The following is a 27099-nucleotide window of genomic DNA, read 5'->3' on the forward strand; positions in this document are numbered from 1 at the left end:
AGCTTTAAGCTGTTTGAGTGTCCTTCAGTGTTAAAACGTGTTTGATTTAAGAACAGAAAGATTCATTAATGCCTATTTATGATCTATTTTTAGAGTAATTCCAAGCAATTACTATTCATATGACTCAAGCACCCAGGCTGAATTCTAGCCAGGCTATAAAAGGATAATTTTGTAATGCCAGAGAGTCTCTCTAAGATTTGGAGGAAAATGCAAATCAACTGTTAGCATGATAAAGCTGTGCATGCTAACTCAGTTTCTGGATCTCACTATAACTTAGGAAACACTGTCAAATACCAGACATCAACCAGCACATGGGTAGAGCACTGCTGGCTTTCTAACATCTGGGCTCTGTGCAGTGGCAGTGCAGGCAATGGCTGGAAATGAGCTCACCACTCTCCATTCCCTTTTACACTCCCACCAATGAAGTATGTGAGAAATACTGATGCAAAATTTCCAAGGGAGACATCAGGCAAAGAGGGATGGAGAGATGCATATGCTGGCAAACATTATTAGAGGTGAATAAATGCATGTTCACAAAATCCCGTGCTCTCACACACCAAGGATCTTCCTTTCCTCTCCACGTGGACTTTCAATAAGTCAAAGTCTTATTTTCTTTCTTATCCTAATTCTGCTCCTCCTGACACTCCTTTTCCCCAATGCCTAATTTTTGTCTCCATCCTTCCTTTTCAGGACTCAGCTGGGAATGGTGGTGCAGTGCAGGGCAGAGCAGCTGGGAGGGAAGGCTGGGCAAGGCAGCTGCAGGCACTCAGTAACCTCTGCCAGAGAAGCCCTTCAACATCATGCACATGTCAGATTAATTCTGCGCTGATTGATCTCCCCAGATTAATTTTAGACTAATTAATAATTCCTGGAAAGCAGTGGAGAGAGTGCTTTTGTCTCCAAATAAGGGCAGTGACTCTCAGGATAGCAGAGCAAGCCCTGGGGGAATGGCAGGTTGAGGCGTAGGGTGAGCAGGAGTTCTTGTATCCTTCTGGACCAGCACTCTCAGACCAGGCAAGACACTTCAGGATGCCTTATGGCATCTATTCTTAGATACCTTGGAAAGAGTTCTAGGTTAACCACCTCACAAGGGAAAAAAGTCCTCAGCACAGTAAAAAAGAATTCAAGATTTACAGTTCTGAAAAATCATCTTAGGCTAAGACAGCAGAAAGGAAACAGTCAAGAAACCAACAACCCCGCTTTCATAAAGCATTTATTTTTTTATTTGAAAACATTATACAGGCGTTACATTGCCACAGCCAGTCCATATAGGTGCATGCAAATATCAAAATGGAGAAAGGTTTATTCAGCTTCTCAATGCAGGATTTGGGGTTGGGATTTTGTTTGCCTGGTTTTGGTTTTGGTTCATACTTCCATTAGCGTTGTCAAGATTAGTGTGCTTTATTATGGCATTTAACAATAAAATCCTACCCATGGGGTAAAATTTATATTTGTAGCTAGCTCAGGAATACTAAATGGTTTTGAAAAAAAAAAAAAAAGGAAAGAAAACGATACTACACGCTTGTCAAAATGTTAATAGCACAAGTTAGCAATCTCTACACTATACATTGAAACTTCTTATGACACAGTGGTGCAAAAATTTCAATTGCTTGGTCTATCCTTGTGTGTTTCAAAACTTTATAGCTGGAACAAAGACAAGGTCTGTCTCCGAGTGAAGGTTTTCATCCGGTAGCAGAAAATCACATCAGTCTTGCTAAGGGCTGCCCAGGGCTGGCAGTATCAGAGAGTTCCAGTTTGTCCAGGCAAGGAGCTACACAGAGCTAGAGACGTCCTACGCAACACGGAGAGTAGCTGCCGTCAGATAGCTGAGCCTTTGCTGGTGCGCACTGAGGGCTCCGACTGCAGGCAGAAGGAAGGCTTTCCTTCACTGCACCTCAGTTTTTCAGTCAACACAGTTATTTGCAATGCTCTACTGCTGTTTTCCTTCGAGGTCCATCCAGGAATGGTGCTAATCCGAGCATCCACCTTGTTTATCAGGAAACACGGAGAGCAAAGCAGCCGCACTTTGCACATCAAACTCCTCCTGCACGAGTAGCACAAGGGAGGTGGCTGGTCACAGAGTGCACACTGAAACATCCATAACGTACTCCTGTACAGCAGAGCCTTTTAGAATGGCCTGGGAAAATCGCTCCAGGCGGCACCTCTCAGCCTCCCATGGATTGCAACCCCTTGTAAGGAGAAACTCCCAGCCCCGTGACCTGGCCAGGAGTTGCCTCCTGCCCAGCTGTTTGCAGAAGACTAACAAACATCTACAAGTTAGTGTCAGAAAAAATGAGGGGGGGAGGCCGAAGGACTACAAACATTTGGCTTAAAAATAAATACTAATAAGGAAATTAATCAAAACAGTTATGCAAAAGGAAGGAACTGTAAACATGAAATACACACGCACATAATCCTCAAGGTTCTCAGACCAACACGGGGACTAATGTTCAGAGAAAGGTATTTAATTGGTACAAAAGGTAGCAAAAAAGACTGAGATGACAGGTGCCCACCAGTGTGCCTCTGGGTACCCGAGGGAGCCATGATTGCAACCAGACCCCTTCTCCTGGGGAATGTACAAAATCCACCTTAAGCTAAAGCTCTCCAAGGATTTTACCTAGTAATATCAGGTAATCTTTCTTGTATGTATTTTATTTTTTTTATTTAGACTTTCCTTAATATCCCCAGACTCTGTTTTTCTGTGGGAATCCAGTAGTTTTTTTGTTTGTTTTTTTTTTTACTCCTCAATAGTTTAAGAAAATAAAATTTGGAAACATGAATGCTAAAATATTAAAAAACTAGAAGGCAGGGAAAAAAATCATACATTTGTTAGTTTGGGCCAGTTTTGGGCATGATTTGGCAATACTGCAGACCATTCCTGCAGGTGTAGCAGGATTGTGGCAGACAGCCTAAACACAGTGGGAAAGAAATCACCTCTTCTCCTCCTCCAGAGTAAGAATAAGATACAGCAGACTTCTGCTGTTCAAGAGCATTTTGACATTTGCCACTTCATGTATATTATGCATATATACACTTCTCTCAGTCTGCTTCAGGGAAGTTCCTTCTGTATTAAAGCAGAACAGGACTATAAAAAATGAATATTACCTCAGCAGAAATTCATCCTGCTTGGTTGAACTGTGTGACCTTTCTAATCTCCAGTGTACAGATTGATTTTTTTCTTCTTTTTTAAATAGAAATAGGCAAGCTGTGTTTTTCAAACATGAAGGCCTACATTTTTGCTTGAAACAGTCTTTTTCAGCAGAATAACATTCAAATCAAATTCACCTTCCATGCCCACAAGCAAAATATTCATCAACCGTGCCGTAAACTCCATTTTCAAATACAATGAATGTATACACACTTTTACAGCACTATTATGTGTTTCTTAAACTCCTTCTTTCTGAAGATCCTGAAGCATTTTAAAATAACTTGGTCCCATAGCACCCCTGTGAGGTAGGTAAAATGTCATTATTCCTGTATATACCAACTGGGAAACTCAGCCACACAGAAGGTAAGTCATTCCCAAGGACTCATGGAAAAATGTGGCAGATCAGTGAAAAAAACCAAGCTCTCCTAGATCCCTCACCTATTGTTAGACACAGGAACACCTTTTCTTCCATGTTTGTAAATTAAAAACAGATAAGGGATATTGAAACAATTATTTCCTTGTATTGGGCTCTCAGAAGAGCAAACATACAGGCAAAGATGGATTTTTCATGGTGGTGACTAAGATTTCCCCATTCTGATAAGGCTCCTGAGGCAGAAGTACAGTTGTACACAGAAGCATGGAGCACACCCTTACTATTTTCACACGTCCCCAGGAATATAAGAAAACTGCTGAATTCTTCTGCTTGCTTCACAGTTAATGGGAAATAATTAGCTGCACCCTGCCAGTAAAATGCCTTTGTGCTACTGCAGCAACACCAGCAGATGGTCCAGTCTTTTTGCTCGTGAATTCCTCGCTTAATCTTCCTGATTTTTACAACTTGTGGGTTTTGATGAAAAACTGACACATTTCCAAATAGCAATTGTTAGAATAATGAACCACGGGAGACTAAGCAAACTGGAACAGCAGAAGGAGCCCTCAATGCACTGAGTATCTAAAATAAGTGCCCTGATCCACATGATATGTCATCTTTCTGTGGAGAGGTACAATACATAGGAAACTAGAAAATGCATTTTTCTTTCTACAGGTTAAAATTTTAAAAGTAAGAAATCTGTGTTAAGTCACAACTACAGAGAAACTAACTCCCTGTCACCTGATGCAGAACCTTGGCCACTAGGAAATCTGCCATGGATCACAGAGAGATCAATGCTTGGGTACTTCACTTCTGCAAATATAGAAAGGCTAAAATGCTCGCCTTATACCTATTCCTAGAATAGAGACGGATATTGTAAGTTGTCCCTTCTCTGGATTCATGGATCAGATTACCTAGAAAGGGCAACTAGACAGCACAGACGAGCTCATTGTATTTCCCTCACCAAATCCAAGGTGCTAGCAAAAATGTGTCAGGCTGTTGCTACCACGACTAACCCATCTGTTTTGTGCAAACAAACAAATCTTAGAGAGAAATTAACAGTGACTGCACAAAGTGTATTTGCTGTAAAAAGGCGTTTTTTCCACAACTGGTGTGGCTTAGGCATAATATCACTCTGTGTGTATGTAAAACACACTTCTATGAATTTCTTTTTGTAATTTCATCTTATATGTTGAATATCTTTCACAGGTAGTTTGACATTAACTGATTCATACACAGCAGTTCGTATTGCAAACATGCTGCTCATTTCGTAAACGAGGGACTGGCATCTCCTTGCAAGGAACACCCTAGAACAATTAATTTGTGGTTTTATGAGCTTTCCTTATTTGCTACCTTGCAGCTCACTGGTGTAACTGCACCTGGTAAATACCTTTCTCTATGTACAATACAGAGATAATGGATATACGAGCTCCACTGTCAGTAGGTGATCAACAGCCCTGGGTTTAAGCAACTCTAACGTGAGGCTCCTCTTCTGTCTCCTGCCCCAGGCTGGTGTATGTCACCGAAGGCTCCATCTGGCTGGTGGCTGGCAGGTCTACAACAGGTCCAGAAGGGTTTCGAAACTGCTTGTACACCCGGGGATCCTGGGCAACGTAGGTGGACGTGGAGGAGTAGAGCATCAGCCCAACGAGGATAGTGAAGAATGACAACAAGTAAAGTCCTGAAAACTGAGCAGAAATAACAGCAGTCATTAGACACAGCACTAATTACCCTGAGTTCATGAAGACCCACAGGCGGAGGTAGGCACAGACCCTTGTTTTGGCATGTATTGCACAGAAAAAACTCCCTATCACTTGGATGTTGAATTTTTACGGAGATGACTCTTTGAAAGTTGATTTGATCCCATCAGTTCCCCTGTCCTCCATAAGCAAGAGCAAACCGTGCCTTCCCCTGGGCCAGGCATGTTAAGTATTGACCAGATGGGACTTGGGAAAGCAGAACTGTGGTCACAGATCCAAAGCTGATTTTATCGTGCTTTTAAACAAGCTAACTACTTCTCTGAGTTCAAGTTTCTCTAGCTCTGGAGTGAGGTACCATCATCTACAGTTGTCTGACAGGCAGAGCACAAATCTGAAGTTAATTACAGCTAAACCACATGCTTGTGAAGTATAAAAGGCTGTTTGCAATATAAAAATATGATTACATAATAATTTCAATAAGAATTTAGAATGTGTGTATATATATATACTTTAAAATGTATTTTAATCAAGGCACTTAAAAACTACCCTGACTTCAGCTTCTCTTGCTTGTGAACAGAAAACAGGTGCTGGAGGATCTAATGTGAGTTTGGACAGGATGAACTTCAGCTGTGAAACGTTCTCTGGGTTGACATCATGATGTTTGAAAGCACATAGGGAGTGCAGTTAACTGAAAGCTCAACTACACGTACTTTGGCACACAGCTTCACTAGATCAGAGGTCAGCCTGAATTTTTTGACATATACAGATTCATGTCTGGACTAAAAATACAACACAAAGAACATTTTGGCAACCTGTTAGCCCTTGCAAATAAAGCCTAAGGCAAAGACAGGGTTTCCAAAGCACAGACCATTGGGTACTAGCTTTAGACACTGGGTTCTGGTTACGGGAGACCAAAAAATGGCTTTAAAACCATATGACTTGTTCCTAATCCTAGACTACAAGTTATTTCTTCATGCATGCTGTGTGTGAGAAACCATGAAGGGCAAATTGCAGAGCCACCTTGTTGGGGATATAAATGATTTGTATTCAGTGGGACTTCCAGAAGTGTCTGTATTCTGCAGCTGTCAGGAATCTGTACCTGAACACCATCAACCACCTGCAACCTGCTATTAGCTGCTTCATGAAGTACTTCACGATTTTATGTAAAGGCATCTGCAAGTCTGTTTGTTAATCCTGACTGACTCAGCTTTGATGGATACCCCATTTGTTTCCTCAGGATCACTTAAGCACAGCACAAAATGGACAGAATGGACTATATTATCTTGGAAGTTTTTGAGCAATTCTGCTTTTCATACTGAAAGAAATTATCATTGTGGAGAAAACAAATTTTACTTAAGCTAAATTTGTAGCTATGTTAATTTGTTTCCATTTCATAAACCTACAAAACCTCCATCCAACTTCCTGCCTGAGGAAGCATTTGGCCTTTTTACAGAATCCTCAGTATCTCTGAAAGCTTTGGACACATATAATCTGTGGTGATACATCTGTGTGTGTGTTTCCCACATGCAGTATGCATGTTTAACAGGGAAAATACCATAGTGGGGTTTTTTAAGTGTGGCAGATGGATTAGAGGGTAGGAAGGCTTTTACTTTTCATCAGTTTGGTTTTTTTTCCCCCGTGTATCTCACTAGGTCCTCACATGAATCACCCAGCTGTCCCACCAGTCACAGAGACAGTGTTGAACCTCACCCTGTGTCTGCTGAAGGATTCCTTCCATGTGACACAGATCTGATAGGACTGTTCAAGCTTAGATCTCCCCCACGTGGCAATCAAACGTCAGTAATTTCAAAGCAGCTTCTGGTTAATCTTTCCCCCTTCATTTTAATTTTGTTCTCAGCACTGTCTTCCTCACTTTCACTTTGCATTTGAACTTGAGTATCACTTGGCAGCAGTGAAGTTGACTAAGCTGAAGAAAATCTCAGGAGCCAAATGCATCTAGTTTCCCATCCCTAGTTTCCCACTGTCCCTCATTGCCACCTTATGCTTGAATTTCTCACCCCAGCCAGCCAGTTGGCTTGCTCCACTGCATAGCCAGAGTGCCAGCCAGATTTGTGATTGCCTTGTGTCCTGCTGGGAGGAATCTGTGGGGCTTCCAGCAGCTAAATGTGCTCTTTTTCTTGCCCCAGGAGCTGCCCAGACAAAATCAATTCATTTTTGCTTTAGTTCATGGCTCCAGCTCTACCATATCCCCCTCCTCCTGGCCATACCTCTCATTCCTCTCTCAGGGGCTTCCTGCCAGTGGGTTCTTTTGACTGATAATATTCTTTCCATGGTAGTGTCCTCCCTCGTGGCAGTTCTCCAGTCTGGGATAAAGGGTTTGGGCACAGCTTGGGGAAATCTAAACAAAGGTCTGTGAATCATTTGTCTTTGGTATCTGTGCACAGCTAGTGCAAAGAGACCTAAACTCCAACAGCCCTATGACAATTCCTTCCTTTTTGCCTTCCTTAGAAACAAGGCTCAGGCTAAATTCATTTGTTCAGCAGCTCTCTGCAGCACTGAAGTAGAAGGGTAGTTAATGGGGTTAATGTAAGAATATATACTGCAGTATAAGACAAATCTCTGGTTTTTGTCAATATCCTGCCAGACTGATCCAAACCTCTTTGAAATCAAAGGGTGTTTTCCTCCTGTTTAAACAGCAGTGAATGCAGCAGTGTGATGGGAGGATGCAAACTTAGTTCCCCAAATACAAAATCTGTTGTTCAGTGTATTATGCTACTCTGACTCCAGCTGAAATCTGCAATTTATGGAAGATAATATTTCCAGGCACACCCTACTGCTATGTTTGCATGTAGGTTTTGGAGGTTTTTTTATCTTGATCTGAAAAACTCATCTGCTGAGATTCACTGTTAATAGACGGAAAAAACCAAACACATTCAAAACCAGCAGAAAGAGCTATTCCTAAGAAATGAAGTGAGGGAAGATCACTTTTCCTTGCTACTCTACACAACTGTAGCACCAAACTGTAGGTTCTTGGGAAGTGTGTAATTCCTCTCTCTGCCTAAAAAGCTACTTGAGAGAGATATTGTGCTTCATTTTACTGAATTATCTCTTTCTACAGAAACATATTTCCTCTAAGAAAAAGTATTTTTAAAATATCCCTACTTGTATGCATCTCCAAATCCTCCTTCCCTCCATGCTAAGCAGAATAACTGTAAGTCGCTCAAAGAGCAACTTGGTAAGAAACTGTTTAGCCCAGATAAGTTAGTGAGTGTCATGCACCATAAACAACCTAAAGATCAACTCGTGTTTCTAGACCATTAAATAGTTCTACTATGGATTTTCTATCTACATGTATAGGTACATATGTATATAAACTTGCTTGTCCGTGAAGCTTGTTGAGAGACTAGATGACTTTGTGATTAGGTCACCGATCTAATTCTCTTGAGTCCCTGCATTTGATTTTCAACCTGTGAATTTCTTTTGGGAATCACAATGATTTTAGATGATCCGCAGTTTCTTATCAGTTTAAAAGAGATAATAACACTTGGTTACTGAATAAAGATGAGTTTACAGAATAAAAACAGGGAATAAGGATATCACCCACTGAGGAGAAGGCAGAGGTCTCCTTTGCAGGGGAAGTGCCTTGCTTACGTTTCAGATTTCATCACTGACAAGAAAAGCATGCCAAAGCTTTTTGAGCAGTCAAATCAAATAGTTAAATCAGCCCTCTAGATCTCACCATGTCTGCTCTGACATTTGGGTGTCTATGAATGCTTCCCCAATCAATAGTATTCAATATGAATCATTTGTGAATATCGTACAATGATATTCACAAATGTAAAAAATTAGGAGAACACACAAAAATATCTTCTCTAGATATCATTTAGTACCTGTGGTGAAAATAGCCTATGCTACACTACCATTAACTTTCAGCATGTAAAAGTCACATCTTTGGTGCCTGTCAATTTGAAGATAAACACACAGAGCAAAACCTAGACAAATGTAACAAGATAACATGCTTAACAAGATTTGCTCTGTCTATCAAAACAAGCACTGATTCTGGGTGAGTGGATGTTTCTGGTCTTTTTCTGAGTTGTTCATTAGGAACACAATACTTGGATGGATTCTCCCAGTCAGGCTCAGCAGATGAGCTTATGGCATCTGATGGCTTGGCTGAAGGACTAGAGACCTCACTCCTCACTCCAGTATGTTCACTGCAGAACCCCACTGCAGGAAAACCACTGCTACAGCAAGGTCCAGCTGAGCACAGCAAATAAATGGTGAAATCACTCTTTCTGTTATCCATGAACAAAGTCTCTGGCATTAAAAAAGAAAAGAACCCAAATACATCTGCAGTGCTACACACAAGTGTAGATGAAGTCTACAACCCAAAATTTAGGTTATATATATATAATATTTTTGTTGCAAGTGAATCAAAATTATGAGTATGTCAAGCATCACAAGATTTCTAAAATAAAGAAGATAACCATAAAGGCATCTGAAAATTTAGGATTTTTAAAAATCCAGAACAAACTATTAAACTTTTCAAAATTTACCCCCCACCAGTTTTTATCCTCCACTTTTTACTGCCTGTGCATGTGAAACTTGTCTTTCATATATCCTAAATCACTATGGGTAAAATACTTCTACTATTTCCTCTTGAGACTCTTATGCTTAAAGTAATCCACTTGGAAAGGTGGGAGAAAAGGAAACTTCTTGATGGGGAAACAAGAGTGCATCTGATTTCATTGTCTTGAATAGTGATTGAACAGTAACAGCAGAAGAAAAGAACAGAAAGAAAGACTTTAAATGGTGTGGAGAGAGTGAGTCATTCTTCAAGTACACAGGTCATGACTTTAGAAGGGACAGCCCAAAGAAAGGGCATGGAAGAGTCACAGCTAGGAAAGGCTGTGCTGACTGACTGACTCCTGCCGAGGGAATCTGCAGACAAGTAGTTCTGACTGTCACAGATATCCATGTCCATGTTACCACTGACACCAGGGCAAAACAGGATACAAAGTGACAAAATGAGACAGATGTGAGTCTGCAGAAAAGCCTACACAGACAAAGAAATTCAACCATTTGCTAATTTTGGGTTTCCGCTCAGCCTTCATGATAATGATCATGAACATTATTACAACAGTTATGAAAATGCAAATTCTGTTTTACTCAGTCCATTGAACTGGAAATAGTTGCAGAAGCAGACTATTTGAGCTGCAGCACTCCAGCATTCCCATTTGTATTTCAAAACAGCAGCCACAGACTGAATCTCTTCGTGGGTAGTATGAACCCCAGCTCCTAGCCTATGGTGACCCAACCATGCTTTTTAAATTTTAAAAGGTTTTTAGGTGTTTTTGGTTTTGTTTTGTTGTAGTACTAACTGAAAATTTATAATTGTCATGTTTCACACATTCAGTGATGAAGTATGATATGGAATAACTACCTTTTTCTCTGCCTTATCTGACAATTCTCCACATTTTGGCATAAATGAATAAAGAAATCAGGTCCATTTGCTCACGGTTTAAATCTCAGAGAAAAGTGACCTCCTCAGAATCACACTGATGAAGGGGGAAAATGTATGTATCAGGTGGAATTAATCTAGTCCCATATTTCTGCTGACACCATCCATGCTCTCCAGACAGGCAGTTCCCACCACCTTTTTCTTCCCATCAGTGGATCTGTGCAGTGCAGTGAACTCTGTTTTCCAGACTAATTCAGTTTGTAGCATACACTGCACAGCCCATCAAAGCTAAGGCCAATAGGTGTTCTTTCACTGACTTATGGCTTTTTCCCCTGGGTAATTTCACACATGAATACCTGAGCAGGCTGAGTGAAGGGAGTTAAAACCAAATTTTTCACATTATCTTTTATATAGCAAACAGACATTTCCACTCTGTTTGATAAATTGATCGAGAGGCTGAGCTTCTTTTCACAATTTTCCATTTTCGCCTCCAATGTAGCAAATGAAGCTCACCGTGACCAAGTGCAGAAGTTGCACTGTGGGATGCACACACACTTCAGCCAGCAACAGTACCAGAAGGCTGAGGGCTCTGAGAGCTAGGAATTCACACTCAGTGCTTTCACTTGTGTAACTGGATATTGCAGCCATATTACTTTATTAATAGTAACAGAAGCCAGCGTCCTCCTCATAGCTCACAGTGCTCTTTGGTGGCTCCCTTGGATCACTCCCAGGAGGATCTGGCTGACTCTGTCTTAGATCAGCACTGTGACTCAAACTGTTGCTGACTATTTTTGTCCCAGCCCGTGAGGAAGAGATCTCTTTGGGATTCAGGGCTTGATTTGCTTGTCAACCGAAATTGAAGCAACCCCCAACAGTGAAATGCTATGTTTTGTAACCTCAAATGGCACCACACACCAGAAGGGCTGCTGTGAGTTTTCCAGACTGCATTGAGACAGATAAAACTAATCCACCCCAACCTTTATATGCCCTGCCAGATGTCTCAGATTTTTAAGAGCTCTCCAAAGGGATCCAAACCACTGAGATGGTTTAGCATGCCTTCCCTGCTCACCACCTGCAGAAGCTGGAATGCCTGAGCAGAAGTGTTTGTTCTCTTGCTGAGAAGGGCACCAAGGGGCACTGGACAGCTTCAGTAATGATGATTACTTCTGGACAGCAAGTCTGTTCACTACCACAAGGATTGCATTATCTTCACACTTTAATGACCTCCAGCTATTTCTCAGGCAAACCATGAGGATAAAGTCTTAAGTGGGATGCAAAGTGAAGTGTGTAGCCAGTTCTTCCACATCTTTGATTATCACTGAATGGAGGATGTTTGTCTCAATACATCACTCATACCAGACAGAACTCAAAGAAAGAAGCATCTGGCTTGCCTGAATGATGGTGAGAACCTGACACTGTCCTTGCTGCCATTTGGTGAAAAGAAGACAAAGGAAGTTTTTCCTGTCATTTCATGCATGGCAGAAAGGCCACACTTCCCAGTTCCTGATGCCTGCTTGCACCCTCAGTATGATCTAACTCAGATGAAATGCTGTCCATTACTGTGGCTATGCTGAGTTGCAAATGTTGCATAGAAACCAGATGAGAAAGAATGAGAAGGAATCAGATGACACATTTTCTGTATTTTCCAGTTTATACTCTTCTACTGCTTGCATGTTTTACTCCATGTAAAACATACTGATCAATTCTGTCATACAGCAGCACCCTCTTTTTCAGTTCTTGCATGGTATTTGCTGGTGGGCACAGTTTAATTGGTAAAACAGCGGTCAGTGGGAAACTCCTAAGCTTTCTTACCTCTTAGATGCTGAGGGAGAAAAATGCAGTTTACTGGAAAACTGTCACCACAAATCTTGTTAAAATTTTGGAAACTCAGTAGATCTCCTGGAATTCTTTGGTGGAATGAAACAAACTTATGGACAAAACTGACAGCCTTTTGGGAAAAATCTCTGAGGCTGACATAGGCAGCTGTAAGGCAAACACAGATTTTGCACAAAACTGCACGATTTCATGCCTCTCAAATGGTATCATTAGAAGAAATTAATAATAGCCTGTCCTTTCGAAACACATGCCTGCTAGGGCAAAATGTTTGTGTGAAATGGCTTATCTTCCTTTCCTGAGTGCTGGGAGAGATGGAAATGCTGCTTTCTCTTCTGTTTCCCTTTGTTGCCTCTGACATCAGATGTGCAGGAAAAACGAGCCTGTGCTCAGTACCCCTGCGGTAGCAGCAGTCTGTCTAATTAAAAAGTGCAAGGTAGAATGAGTCCTGCAATCTGTTTTAATCTTATCTATGCAGGAAAGAGATTTTTATGTGAAGTTAAAACACTTCTATTACATTGCTCTAATTTCCTGTGAGCATCCTTAGTGTGGCATAAGGGGGCTTAATTTCTGATTATTTTATATCCATCACTTGGCAAGAGAGTGGTAAAGGATCTATCCTTTTAAATGTTCTTAATACAAAAAGGAGGAGCACAACAGAAAAGCTCATAAAATCAATATCCTCTCCCCACTTTTACCTTTCAATATTCTTTGTTGGTTTGCTATATCATCTGCCAGTTGCCATGTGTCTTTTTGGGTTTGAGTGCAAGTATTTAATATAGCAGCAGCTGTCTGCTGTAATTGATTCTCTATTACTGTATATGAGGCTAATCGTGCTCAGTGTGTTCCAAACCAAGGTTGCAATAATTGATTCATCTTGGATCCTTTGTTTATATTTTCCTGCTGAATCTAACAATTTATTTCTGTAGAAACTCCTCCCCAAATGGTGTTTTTTCCTCTCAGCCATACAAATGGAGAGCCTTCCTACCCTAAGAAAAAAGGACTATGCAGCTGCAGTTATCCTTACCATGAGTGACCATGCCAGCTGTGTGAAGGGAGTTTGACATGGCTGTTTTATGTCAGAGTTCCCTGTAGTGTGACATATTTACTGCTGGCAATGTGTCAGAGACTGAAATAGTTCATGCCTCAAACATTGATATAAAGTTTTGCTCATTATAACAAAAAGTGTATAAAGAAGCTACAATCAAAGAAGCCTCCCTGAAGATACCTGACTGGGACTTTGGACTGAGTCAAACTGCTGAGATTAGATAAAGGGAAACCTATTGTTCAATCATCTCAAGCTGAGGGAAAAGTATGCATACACAAAGGCCAAAGCCACCAGCTGTGCTGAGAATCATCCCTGGCTGAGTTTGGGGCGGGGGCAGAGCACAGCTCACAGAAGCCAAATTTACACAAACTGGCCCAGCTGTGGAACCCCCAACCCCACAGGCCACATCCATGGGACTTTCACATGAGAGGCAGCTGAGGAGGAGTCACAATCCATCACAGACCCCCCAGAGTGCTAGGCCTGGCACCACAGGAGTATAGGTGATGCAAGCAGAGTCTGCGGCTAGAGGCTGCCCCCTCCCCCGGGGGGACATGCCTGGACATTGCCCCTGGTCTGAGTGTATATTAACCCATGGCATTCTGTGCTTTTTGGGGGGACCACCACCACCGAGAAGACCGGCTGGAGAGGATCAACGCAACATCGTTGGGATCCACGGATGGTGATATTTTCTCTTTCCCTCTTTCTGTCCCCCCCACCTCTTTTCTTACTTCTCTTTTTCTCTCTTTTCTTCTCTCTCTCTCTCATATTTTCTATCAAATAAAACTCATACTATTGACTGGCATATGGTCTCGTTTGTACCTTAATTCGGGCAGAGGTATTTCTAAAGAACCTTAATAATTGGATTATAACACAATGAGAGGCCAAACTTCAGGAGCTCCAAGAGCTCTCAACTGAGTCAACTCCCAAGGCAGGTGTGTGAGGGAATCAGAATGGAGACCATGTCCTAAGCTGTTGAATCCAACCCCCCATTACTGGTTACAATCAGATCACATATTCCATCTGGCAAATTCTTCCCATGCAAGCATTCTTAAAGGTTTTTTTTTTTCACTCCCCCTAACTTATTTGAAGTTGTGCTGGAACCTCCCTCCTACAACAGCAAATAAAACCCCATTTTCTATACATTCTCAGTTTCCACCCCTATGTTCCTGTATCATTAGCTGAAATAATTCTCATTTTCTCCCTGTGAATTTATAGATTAATTCATATACGTAAATGTTCCATAATCCTTCCCAAGCCATCAAAGCTATGTTACATACAAAACCCATTTTTTAGGGATCTGCATATTCAGTACATTGTTAGCAGACACATGGTTACTCTGTCAAGGCTTTGGAGCAGATAAGTGAAAAAGCTCTGTTTGGCGCTCTTGAGCTGACAGAAAAGAATCTGTAGCTACAGCTAGCAAAGCGCTGTCCCTGAGATGGTAAGTCATCTTGTCCTATGGCATTAGCACTTCTCCATCAATACCAGAAATACCTAGACAGACTCATTTGGAAACAGCTTTGTCACAACCATGCTCAAATTCTTCCCATCTGTTGCCACAGACACTGCCTCACACTCTGTGCTTCACAGCATTTCTCAATGTCAGCCAGTTCTAGCTGCCTGATTATTTTAATTCTTCTTCCTACTGAGGGTGCCAAATCTATTACTACAGTCACTACACAAGACTGGTCTTCAGACCAACTCTTTGGGGCCTCCATCACCGAGTTCCTTCGAGCAAGCTATTAGTCTCTCAACATATTGCCTTGTCCTTTATCCTCATTAGCCAGTTTCTCACCTGACTTCCAATCTTTACACCACTAATCCCGTTCTTTAGCTTTACTGAGAATTTTCTGTGCTGCACTGTTCAAAAGCCTGACACATTAGATCTGCCATTTGACTTTTCTCTACAAAAATCTGTTACGTTATCAGACAGACATTAGGTTTAGACTGGATTATCTATCTTTTGTGAACCAGCTTGCATATTATCCAATTTTCCATTTATCTCCATGTCCCTAATTATGTCTACTTCCAATTTTAGTTTATTGTCTACTGCATATCAAATTATCCCAACTGTCTATATTCATAAGCTTTTAAGTATTCAGATTATTGTGTTCTGTTTCTACTTCTGACATAATAATTTTTATTTCTATTAAACATGGTGCATTGTCTTCATATTTTACTCTTATCCTTAGTGAATATGACAGAAGGTCCCAATTTTGTTTTGGTGCCAATCAAAAGATTGTTTAATTTTGGCTTCCACTGTCTTTGCTTATCAAAACTTTCTTCTCCTTGCATACAAGAATAGCTTTTTGCTATTTTTTTAACTTTTATCTTCATTACCATACCTGGTTTATCTTTTACAGTAATTAGATTTCACTTCTTTTGGTTTTTACCTGCACAGTATTAGTTTTCTTTCGTGACTCCTTGTTTTCTGTTTATTTCTAACTATTTTTAACAGATGGTTTGTCCAGTTGCATCTGGAGTTCTCCCCTACAAGTTGTCCTCTTGTCTTTAACATATGAAACACAGATTACTTTAAGTTAAAGCTATTAAAAATCTCCTTCAGACTTTTTATGAGCCTTTTTAGCACTCTTCTTTGCTAAACTTAACTCATGTAGGTGGTGGGAATAATTCCAGAAGTTTAGTTCAGCTAATGGAATTGCTTGTCAGCAGTGCTGATGACAAGCATCTACCCCATATCATGGGTTTGAAAACTTCCAGTTCGGTGGGAAGGGGGAGTTTAGACAAAAAGAAGATGCTTTTTGCAGATGTTCTAGAAGTTAATAAAATACTCAACTGCTTAGATTGAAAGCATGTAAAAGTGATGTTTCCTAACCAATGTTTTGTTTGCATGTCAATCCATTCCTCCATTTTGGTAGGCAATAGAAGCTGATGAGAGTGCTTTAACCCTGTATATCTGTAGCATTCACTGATTTGGCTGGTAGGAGGCACAACTGGAATAAGCACTTCAGTTATATAACAAAACAGATTTTATGTATGTTCCTTGCTGGCAGCTAAGACCATGACATAATTTGTAGGCCAGAATAATTCTTTGCATAATTCTTCCTAAATATTTTACCTTCTTTTCTGGTCACTTCTTGAAATAAAGATGTACTCAGTTCCATAACAAATCTCCACATTTATAATGAAATTATTGCATTTAACCCTTAGCATTTTCTTTCAAAGATGATTCTGTCTACATCTCTGAGGAACTTCTAGTCTTTGTCTCCATATGCAAAAGTGAAAATGGCATCCAATTCAAAGAATCATAATATTTGAAAATCTTGTAGATTTTCAGTAACTGAGCCTTGTTTAAGCTTTTGAATGCAATTGCTGCCTCGCTAATTCATGATTTTTTTATTTTGGCTGTCTCCTCTGTGTTGCAATTTATTGCTGAGGTATGTAACTCAACACATTCACTGCATTCCCTTGCCTTTAAAGTATGTTTGTCTTGGGAAATGCAGAGATTCTCATTTAAGGTTTTTTTTTTCCTCCACAAGTAATTACAAAACTTAGCCTTTTGGTCTTTGTTTCCATATTCATTGAGCATAATTTAGAAAAAAATATGTTGTCAGTAAGGTCCAGCTCTTTAGACAGGATGACTTTATTATTTTTTTCCTGTCTGAACTTCTTCTTGTGATAAAGAAAAAGGTAGTTATTCGCTACAATATTTTTTGCTTTCTGCAGTTTGCAATCCATTTTCTGGTTCTTTGATACTATGCATTTTTATTGCTCTGATCCCCCAGATTTCCTTTTTCAGCCCATACTCACCAGCATCTTTAATATCAGTATGGTTTTGTTGCAAATTTATCATTCGGGAGTTAATTCCAGTAACAGGAAGATTTCCCCTTATATATTTGAACTCTCATACTGGGTAGGAATTATAAGCTATTTACTTCCTTCAGAGTGTAAGAATTACACTTCACGATGTACTCTGTGGTATATTTAAGAGGTGTCTGAAAAACTTTTTCCTTATACTGGAACACAAAACTAATTCTGACAAGGTAATGTGAGATGACTGTTCCCTGTTTCCAAGTGCTCAAAGCCCATTGTTACAACACTTGGCTTTTTGTATACCTTCAAGATGTCAAATTAATAACTCGAAATTAAAATGATTGACAGATGGAGGCCATATGCTAAACATAAGGATCCCACTGCATATTCCAATACTATGCTGTTGCCTCCCCTTAGCTGTTCTAGTGCTCATGTTTCTGAAGTGTTGCTGAGCCTGAGTGCAGAGGTGGGAAGAGAAGGGACTTTTGGGATCACTTCTTCTGACTTGGACAGCGGTGATTTCCAATTGCACACAAACTGAAACAGCACCCTGAACTACCCTCTCCACCCCACACACCAATTCTTCCCTATTTCCATAAATTATACATTTTAGCACTTGAGGTATGCAGGAAGGTGTGACACTGAGACATAGAAAGATGTGATTCAAAAGTTACACAAAATGAAAAGGGGGTGGTGGTGGTGTTTCCTTTGGAGTATTCTAAGATCAAGATGTTTTCACTTTGCATTTCCGTTTTGATAATTAGGCGCTTCCAACAAAAATGCATTTTCCTGGAAAACTTCAGTTCTGTTGTGTGCAGTCTTTTAACATGAGACCAAAGGAAAAATTCCCAAGCTAAAAGCACTGAAAACAAGCTAAAAAACTTGACATTTATGAGCGCTAGTGCCTGAAAAAATATATTTGAAATCGAAGCTTTTATCATAACTTCTGCAATACGAATGGCACATCATTTACACTCTTCTTGACAGCTTCCAAAGAGTGAGTATCCATGTTTCATGCTTTGCAACTAATGAATCCATTGCAAGATAGCACTGTGAAAGGAAGACATCCTTTTAAAAAAGCAGTATTTTGAAAAAGCTGCCATACCTGTGCTGTTTTGTTAAAAATCTGTCAGGCTGTGCAACATCTTGGTGGGAGGCATTTCCTTTTCCAGTTTCTACTCTTTTCTGTCATTTTACTTCATAGCCTTTTTATTTTATGCCATCCTGCACCACCACAAAATGGGTGAGTGGATGGGGCCCTTTTTGTCACAGGAATTCAAGTGTGACCAAAGACACACCTAACTCCTTTCCACCCCAAGGCAGCTCTTTAAATACAGACACCTATTTTCTAATTTACTATAATTAGGAGGAGGAAATTCAAATAGATAACTAATGAAAGAAATAAATTTTAAGAAATTTGAAAAAGATTATTTTAAGATGCTGCTTTAGATGAAAGGCATGTAGACAGTATAGCTTCATGGGAGCAGAGTTGTTGAGAGGGAGTCCCACTGTAAGAAATTTAGTACTTTGGAAAAGGAAAAGAAACATGAACATAGGTTTTTGCACATTACCAATGACATAAAGAGTTAACTAGCAAGATAACTTATCTTCATTATTATCAAAGGCTTAGAAGTATTCACAAGGATAAAAGCCCTGTGTGATTAAATTCCATTCAAACAGAAAGTTTATATATCAAGCAGCTTGCATGCCCAATTTCATCAGGAAAATACCTTAAAGTATATGACTGAGGAAGTAATAGTGCAAAAAATTGTTTTTTAACCTTCCCTGCCTGCTCTACTAGAAATAATGATGCACCACTGACAGCATCACTGACAACACCACTGTCAAACTTTAAAATAGGTACGTGTCAGTACCCTAACAAGTGCAAGCAAAGAATAGGAACTTAATAACTTCAGCTTATACTTTCAGGGAAGTTTAAAAAAAAAATGGTGAAAACATAAACTGAGGTATTTGCTCAGTTAGGTCAGAGATTTGGGAAAAGTCTCTAAGATATTTATGGATGGCTGCCAAATAAAAATCAAAGTAATAAACAAACAATCCTTCCCCAAACCAAACCAATTTTATTTAACTCCTGCTATCAAACCACAGCCTTTGTACCCATCCTGCTCCAAAAAAAAATTCAGGACTGTCTGAAGCATACAGAGTCACACTAAGGCATGGGTTTCATCTGTAAAGTCATGAAACTGAATTTTTTTTAAGATTATTCCTGGAGTGGCAGGCTTTCCTTATTTAGGAAAATGAACTGAAGAATACAATGACAGCAGAAAAGCTCACATTGGCTTCAGTGTATGTTTCCAGCAAGGGCCAAATTTTCACTGCAGTGAGGACTAGGTAAATCCCAAATTCATAGGCATTGCTCATGATCTGTGCTGGCAAAAATGATCCTGGAACCTCCTTCCCCCAGCCTGCACCCTCTCTTCTCCATTTGGTTAAACCCCAGTCTCCTTCATGGCTTGTTTCTTTTTGTAATGGGAAGGCTGTCGTCTGCTCCCTTCCACTGGAGTAATGCTGTTAGAATTAGCATTGAAAAGTAATTTTTAGAAGCATCAGTGAGTTTCGGCAAATGAGATTTCAACTAGTATAATTTCAGATTTCTGATCCTGAAATTTTTGAGTATCATGATTATCTGTGCATCCAAGTCCTTTGTCACAGATACTCTCTGAGATTCTAAATCAAAATACATGACTTCCCTGATTTATTATGAAATACATGCATTTTCTTCATTTAGGAATTGCTACTATATCCAGAAATCCTGAATTTTTATAGCTGCATCTTGGATAAAGAAATGAGTGAATTTGCCAAGGGATAATATAATTGATTGTGCTTGGCTTGCTAGGTAATGATATAATATAGTGTGACTCAACCTGCTGGTCCACAACACAATCAGTATTCATGCTCTAGCTGCTGGAAAATATAAAATAAACTGCTTAGATTATTTAGTGAGAATCCAATTTACTTAAAATTGCTAAAGACAACACAGAGCTTGCAAAGGGAAAGTAACAAGCCTAGAAGTTCACATAAAAAAAGAGCTAAGGTTGAGACTAAAATGTAAAAAAGAATATTCCTAAGAAAAAATGAATGTCCCCGTGTTTATACAAAAGTTCTAAACATGAACACCTGGAGAAGTGGCCCTGAATTTTTTAGCACCACTGGTGTCTATGTATCCATAACAAAGAACAATTATCTCAGTCTCTGACAGGGCAAAGATAGTCCTGTTACTTGTGCTTAAGAAGGTAAAATGACAGCAGACAGCTAGGAGAGTCTTGAACATAAAAATTGTATAAAACATATCAATATGGTGAGAATTTAAAAAACAGAAGTATTGAAGATGTGGTGTTGAATAGTTAGTGCTACAGCAGCGGTGGATATTCAGCTACCAAAGAGGCCAGACACATTTCCCCATCCACTGGAATATTTGGAATCAATTATTGATTGCAGAAGAACTAAAAAGACAGCTTTTATTTGGGGGATATAGGTAATTTTAAGAAAGATTCATTCCAGTCTAGTAATCTATCTCCAATGGACAGCTATTTATTATTACATTTTAATACAATAAAATCTTGAATAATCAACATCTTCAATTACACATATATCACCAGAGTTGTGTCAAGTTAACATCCTGAATTTCTAGCCTCTAGGGACCTGGGAAGTGTTCTGTGAGCTTTGAAGATGTCTGCATGTGGGGTAAAATTAGAGATGCAGCTGTTTATAAACTCACTCATGTCCTGCATGTAATGATATTGCAAGGCTGTATTATATAAAAATGAAATGCTAATGAATCAAAACACTTCAAAGGCAATCTTCTCCTCAGTTTGGTTTCAAAAGCTCTAAAGCCCAGTTAAACTAATTTCCTGCATTTTCCATGGATTTTCATAAATTTATTGCTATAGGTGCAATAAACCTGTCTGGTGATAAAAGTAGCAGCACAGGGAACAATCATAACTGTTTCTTGAAAGTCTCATGTAATGATATTCTGCAAGGGACACTAAACCACTCAGTTGATCCTACTTCTGCATAAAACCATTTGCTTCCCAGCCCATTGGCCAGTGCAGCAAAAAGCAGAAGGAGCTGCAGGAGATGTACAGCTGGGCTAGGAATGAAACAGCTCTTTAAAAACTAGGAAACAAGCAAGTGTACACAGTCGTGGGAGAGAAATTAATTCAGATCACTTAATACTAACATATTAGACTTTATTATTGAGTGCAAGTCACACATTTCACAGTTCTGCTTCCTCAGATAAAATGCTGCCTGATAGCGAACCAAGGAGGACGTCATATGACTAAGGATAAAAATGTGGTAACTAAAGAAGAAACCAAATAACTAAGTGGGCTTATAAATCTAAATTATCTTTGCACATAGCCTCTCTCTTCAAACTTCATCTGCAATATAAGTTTGAAAGGTGTGAAAGGAGACACTGACAGCTTGAGAAGTTGATGCTACATTTCAAGTAAAGGTCCTTTCAAAAAGTCCTGACAAAGGTTTTCTCCTTATCAACACTTCAGCTGGGAAAAACAAAGGAGAGACATGAGAGTTGTATGGATTGCAGGATGAGTACTAATCACAAAGGCAATGCAGTGATGAAAAATGTCAATGCAGGCTTGCTCTCTGTGGGGTAACTGGCTTCCAAGAGAAACAGAGATGAAAGCATTGCATGAGGTGTTGGAGGGACCAGGACCTCGAGCTGAAGGGCTGTGTCAGCGAGGATGAAATCCAACCAGATGAGGCGCAGAGAAGGGCTTGCTCTGGTTAGTGAACTGGGGGCTGAGAGACAATATGATTCCTCTCTACTGATGTACCAATGGACTAAAATGCCATGGAGATGAGTATTCTTCCTGCTAATGGATACTCTCGGCAGAAAGATGAATGGACCAAAACCAGGCACAAGTAAATTTGTGCTGGAAATAAAGAGGTTTGTAACTGCTGGAGAAGTAATGTTCTGAAAGTCTTCCAAGGACAGCTGTGGAGGTAAAAAACCTGAATAGGTTTAAGTAACAGTCTGATAAGAGTTTAAGAAGGTGACAGCATGATACATACATTACCACAGGAGAATAAGATTTTCAGTTTTCTGATAAGATGAGCAAGGGACAGAGGGGACCACCAATTTATCAGGATACATGTTGAGATGGATGCTTTCAATTGGAAAACTTTTCAGTTCTGAGTCTTCTACTCTTGAGCAGTTTTTCCATACAAGTCTTAAAGGAAGACCAAGATGCCACTATGGATGAGAGTTGACATGCACTTACTGTAGAAAGATGGGGGTTAGTAAAGCTGAAAATTCTGCCTTCCTGGCTCTGCTAATGTATCCAACAATTAGACGGACATAGGGAAGAAATTAAACCTTTTATGCACCTTTTGCCTTTCAAGTGCCTGAACTTAAAAGTTTGTGTTTGTAAAATTGCCTTTTTTTTCAGGTTTGAGCAATGCTGAGCACAGAGCTGTCCAACCGCTGCTGCCTTTTGACACTCTCCCTCTATAGGAATTTGATTTTGCTAGTACACCACCGTTTTCAGAATTACACTTGTTTTTTACTATGTAATTTAGTATTTTTTCTTGGAAGCAGTGGACAAACACCACTAAATATATTTGTCTATGGGAATCAAATGATGTTATTTAACAGGAGATAACAGTTTTCAGCTAATACTTAATGTCAAATACTTTGGGTTTGAAGTGTGAGAAAGGAGAAATTATATCACCATGAGACCAAGCTGCAAAGCAGCAGACAACCCCTACACCATGTTTTCAGTCAAATTTTATTTTCTATTCTTGCTTCTCTTTTGCCTGCAAAATTCTCAAAGCCACAAAACCAAAATAAAAGACAATAGCAACAAACAAGTTTGTGTTGGACTCTAAAGCTTTGAACTTTCACTGTCTCATTCAGATTCATTCTGGTACTATTACTATAACAAAATCTGATTTGTGTTGATTAGATACTCAGAATTTTAAGGCTTTCTTTTGCCTAACACTTCTAGCACAATTTTAGCTATCAAGTAACCTCACTCCTATGAATAAATGATGGTACAAAGCAATCACTTCCAGCACCACAATGTTACTTTCATAGGATGGACACTGTTGGGCATACTTGTGAATAATGAAGTGCCATTCCTTGCAACTGCTGGTAAAACGTGGTCCTGTACAACATGGTGTTTTAAATATTAGGTCAAAGTTTAAGTTCAACACAAATCTGCTGCACATTTGGCATTTGGCAAGCCACTGGTTTGGCCAAGAAAAAGATGTAATTTATGTACGTAGTTATAAATCCAGAATCAGTGTGAAAGAAACAACCTTGTTCCCAGGCAAAAAAAAATCTGTGGGAATTTTGGAAGAGTCCCTCCCTTCATGCTGTCACCTTACGTCTGTTCACAGCAGTTGAAAGTTACCTTTCATAAGTAAGATGAAATTAATGATACAGTGGCTGATGAACAGGTACTCAAATCTTAAAACTTGCAACAAAAAGACCAAATGAGCTCTCTTTAAAAACTGGAAATCATAAAATAAAATTGGTTTTAGTGTAGGAAGCCTGATGTAAAAAAATCAACTGCACTTTTACTGTCTAGATCTAGTAAAGCTTGGAGGCTTTTTTGCTTCCTTGTTCTGCATTGATGTTTACTCAGGCATACAGCTATTACCCAAATCCGTCTCTCATTTCCACATACCTTGTAGTGGAAGAGGAATAATCCACAGAAGAGGCTGTACAGGTCAGCTGTGAGCAGGGAGAGGTTGACGGCAGTAGCACTGGTTTTCTTTATGACCACTGGCATAAAGCTGTAGAGGCCAAACATACAGGCACTAAAGCCAACGTACAGCAAGCCTGCAGAAGAGAAACAAGAAGCAAAGTGATTTTCCACAGCCTGAAGAAATGACTTAGGAAAAGAAAGAATAATGCTTTTTAAAGAAACATTGAAATTAGTAATATACACATATGTAGAGAGTGAAAACTATGTCAGCCGTCGACATGAGGTCCTTTGGGATCTCCGTAAGAGTAGAGTTGTTTCAAATTGGTGTCTTATATTACTAGTGACTACTTCATGTCCAACATAAAATTGGACAAAATGATGCATTTGGACATATAAAATCTAGTCTCTTAAGGAGCTGAATGTCCTCAACACCAAGTAAGTTCAGCTGAATTGGATGGAGCACAGTGTTTTCTGGGAATCGACCAAAGAATGAAAGCAAAATTATTTGCAGAGGAGTTAATGAGCAAATGGATGAATGCAAGAGGAGAGCACTCAGGTGTCAGGGGCCCAAGTCCTATTTTGCCACCAAAACTGACAAATCACTTCATAGTTTTGCACCTCTGTTCCTCTACTCTTGTTTGTCTGCCTTCCTTAATAAAACTTCAGTGAGCTGAAACTCTTTCCTGCTACATGTTTACAGAATGCCTCACACAAATTAGATTGTTAGACACTAATATAATAAAAGTACATTACAGTAAAACTCTAAATTAATTTAAAAACCTAAATAACTTACTGGGAAAGAATTCATTGCTTCAGTTATTACTTGATAAATCCCAAGGCAAATTAATCAATATGAAGTTAAAAATGCAGCAAACACTTTACTCATCTGCTGTCATGCAAATGATATTTCTTAGGCTGCCGAATGCTACAGAATTCCCAACTGATATGTGCATGAGCCTAAATTTAGACTCATGCCAGCTATTCAGAACATGTTACTGACTAAAGTTGTAGAAAATCTGATTGCCGAAGTCTTGAAAGTGATTAGAAAGGATTAAAAAAAAAAGGCCATATAATGTGTATCTGCATGTGGATCCACTTAGTTAAAAATTCTTTAGAAACGCTATCTAAAGGACAAAATCAGCTGTGACAGATTGAGTCTTTTAGAAACATATGAAATGAAGTGCACATTCAACTGAAACAAATGCAGCAGACACAAACTATCAGTGTCCACACATGTTATGGCTTGATAAAGAATTTGAGTTTATATCCAGAATATGGACAATCATGGTAAAAACTGACTTTACCCATTGGCAGCAAATTTACAACGTGTGCATGGTATACTGGTAACAGAAGTTAGTTTTAGGCAGTGCTTGAAAGCTGCTTTGCTTTATCTCTCAACTCTCCTGTAGCAGGCAAATGATTGCGTCATACAGAAAATTGTTTGCATAAAGGAGCATTAAGCCAGTTTTTCTTCCAGGCTTAAGAACACATCAGACACAAAAGCCATTTTGGATCAGAAGTCAGCATTGTCAAAATACAGTCTGCAAATCACCAGCTGGTCCACCAAACCTCTGGTAGTCTGGATTTAACACAGCTTTGCTGGTTAATGCACTCAACTTACAGCACAATTTTATGGTACTGCCTTGGTGTTCACATTATTTGACAGCCAACTACATGGACTTCACAGGCTGCTTTTCCAAAGGGCATTTCAGTTCCAGTGGAAAATTGCTTAAACTGTAGCTGTCCTAGCAGAGGTGAATATTAAGTGGCATTTCATTTACAGCTTAAAAATACATGCAATATCCACAAACTGGGTGACATTTAGTGGTGACAATAAACAACTGAAATTAACATCATATGATTTTCAGATATTGCTTCTTAGAGGGCCAATTTTGGGACTAAAAATAAAATGTTTTAAGTCAACGTCTTGAAGCCTCAGCCTCATCATGTACCCATGCAGTGCAAATAGCAGCCTTGGGAATTGCCACTAGTGCTGCAGTTCCAACAGACTCCAGAAGTTCTCTGGGCAACCTGCTCCACTGCCTGCCTGTCCTCAATGAGATTTTCCCTCTATCCAGTCTGAATCTCTCATTTGAGCTTCCCTCTGTCATCTCCCAGCCTCCTTTCATGAGCCTCTGTGAAGACCTTGGCTCTGTCCTTTTGATAACCTCTTTGTTGGTAACTTCTTTTCCACAGGCTGAACAAGCCCCAGTCCCCCACTATTTCTGCATTTCTCTTTAGACTTGCTGACTTCACACAGATGGGCAGGATCTGCCCCATGGAACCATTCTAAAATAGCCCAAGTACCACCAACATGACTTAAGATCTTCTCATCTTGGTCCTGAGCATGCCGGCTGAATGTTGCATGGTGCAATGATGCATAAATGTTTTGTGTTTTTACTCCAAAAGCAAATGTTTAATTGGCATGAAATGGAATCAGTTATGATTTTTCATACTGCCTTGGAACAAAGACCATTCAGAAATATTCAAACCCCCTGTAACAAAAGGCACTTCCTTGGAGCTTCAGACTGCCTTTTCTCTTAAATGAAACTGATGTGAGTTTATTTGTTACTATTTCATCTGTCGCTGTAAAACATGTCATGGTCTCATATGAAACCACTCAGTCAAAACTGTATAATCATCCTGCCTTCAGTCAGGTTGTCAGCAAGTATTAATACTTAAACCTTCAAGGATTCAAACAGACCTACACTGACTCACACTAAGAGTGAAGATGATGATATGTATCAGGGGAATTTCCAAAATTAAACTCAGGAAGGCCACAGCCTGTTTTAAACATGATAGACATAACAGATTGGCTTTAGATCTTTATATTCAAAAATCATTTGCATCAGCTGAAAGGTAGCTCATCCAATCTTAAAAGCACAATTATGGCAGATGGCAACAAGCCACCTTGAGTAATTTATTAGGTTGCCTGCTGTGACTTTCTCACCACCATTAAGGAGGCTGATGATTTAACTCTGCTGGGCTGCAAGTTTGAGTCTGTCACAGTGGATAACTACTCAGGACAAGGCTGTGAACTCCCTGACACAGATTTGTCAATCACTTCTTGACAATCTTGTATCACTGCCAATGCAATGGAAAGTATAAC

General features: G+C 39.6%; 1 protein-coding gene across 1 annotated transcript in view; it reads right to left on the bottom strand.

The window, feature by feature from the left end:
• Positions 1-1195: 1195 nt before the first annotated feature.
• SLC35F1 (solute carrier family 35 member F1) overlaps positions 1196-27099 on the bottom strand; it is a 224799-nt gene continuing 198895 nt past the window's right edge. The window contains exons 7-8 of the mRNA XM_085056100.1: positions 23970-24124; positions 1196-5206 (exon numbers count right to left, since the gene is read on the bottom strand). Coding sequence (XP_084912226.1) covers positions 4982-5206; positions 23970-24124 — 380 coding nt within the window. The 3' untranslated portion in view covers positions 1196-4981. The remainder of the gene's footprint in view (positions 5207-23969; positions 24125-27099) is intronic.

This window comes from Lichenostomus cassidix, chromosome 3 (genome assembly GCF_008360975.1).
Source record: "Lichenostomus cassidix isolate B80296 chromosome 3, HeHo_3.0, whole genome shotgun sequence".
Classification (NCBI taxonomy): Eukaryota; Metazoa; Chordata; class Aves; order Passeriformes; family Meliphagidae; genus Lichenostomus; species Lichenostomus cassidix.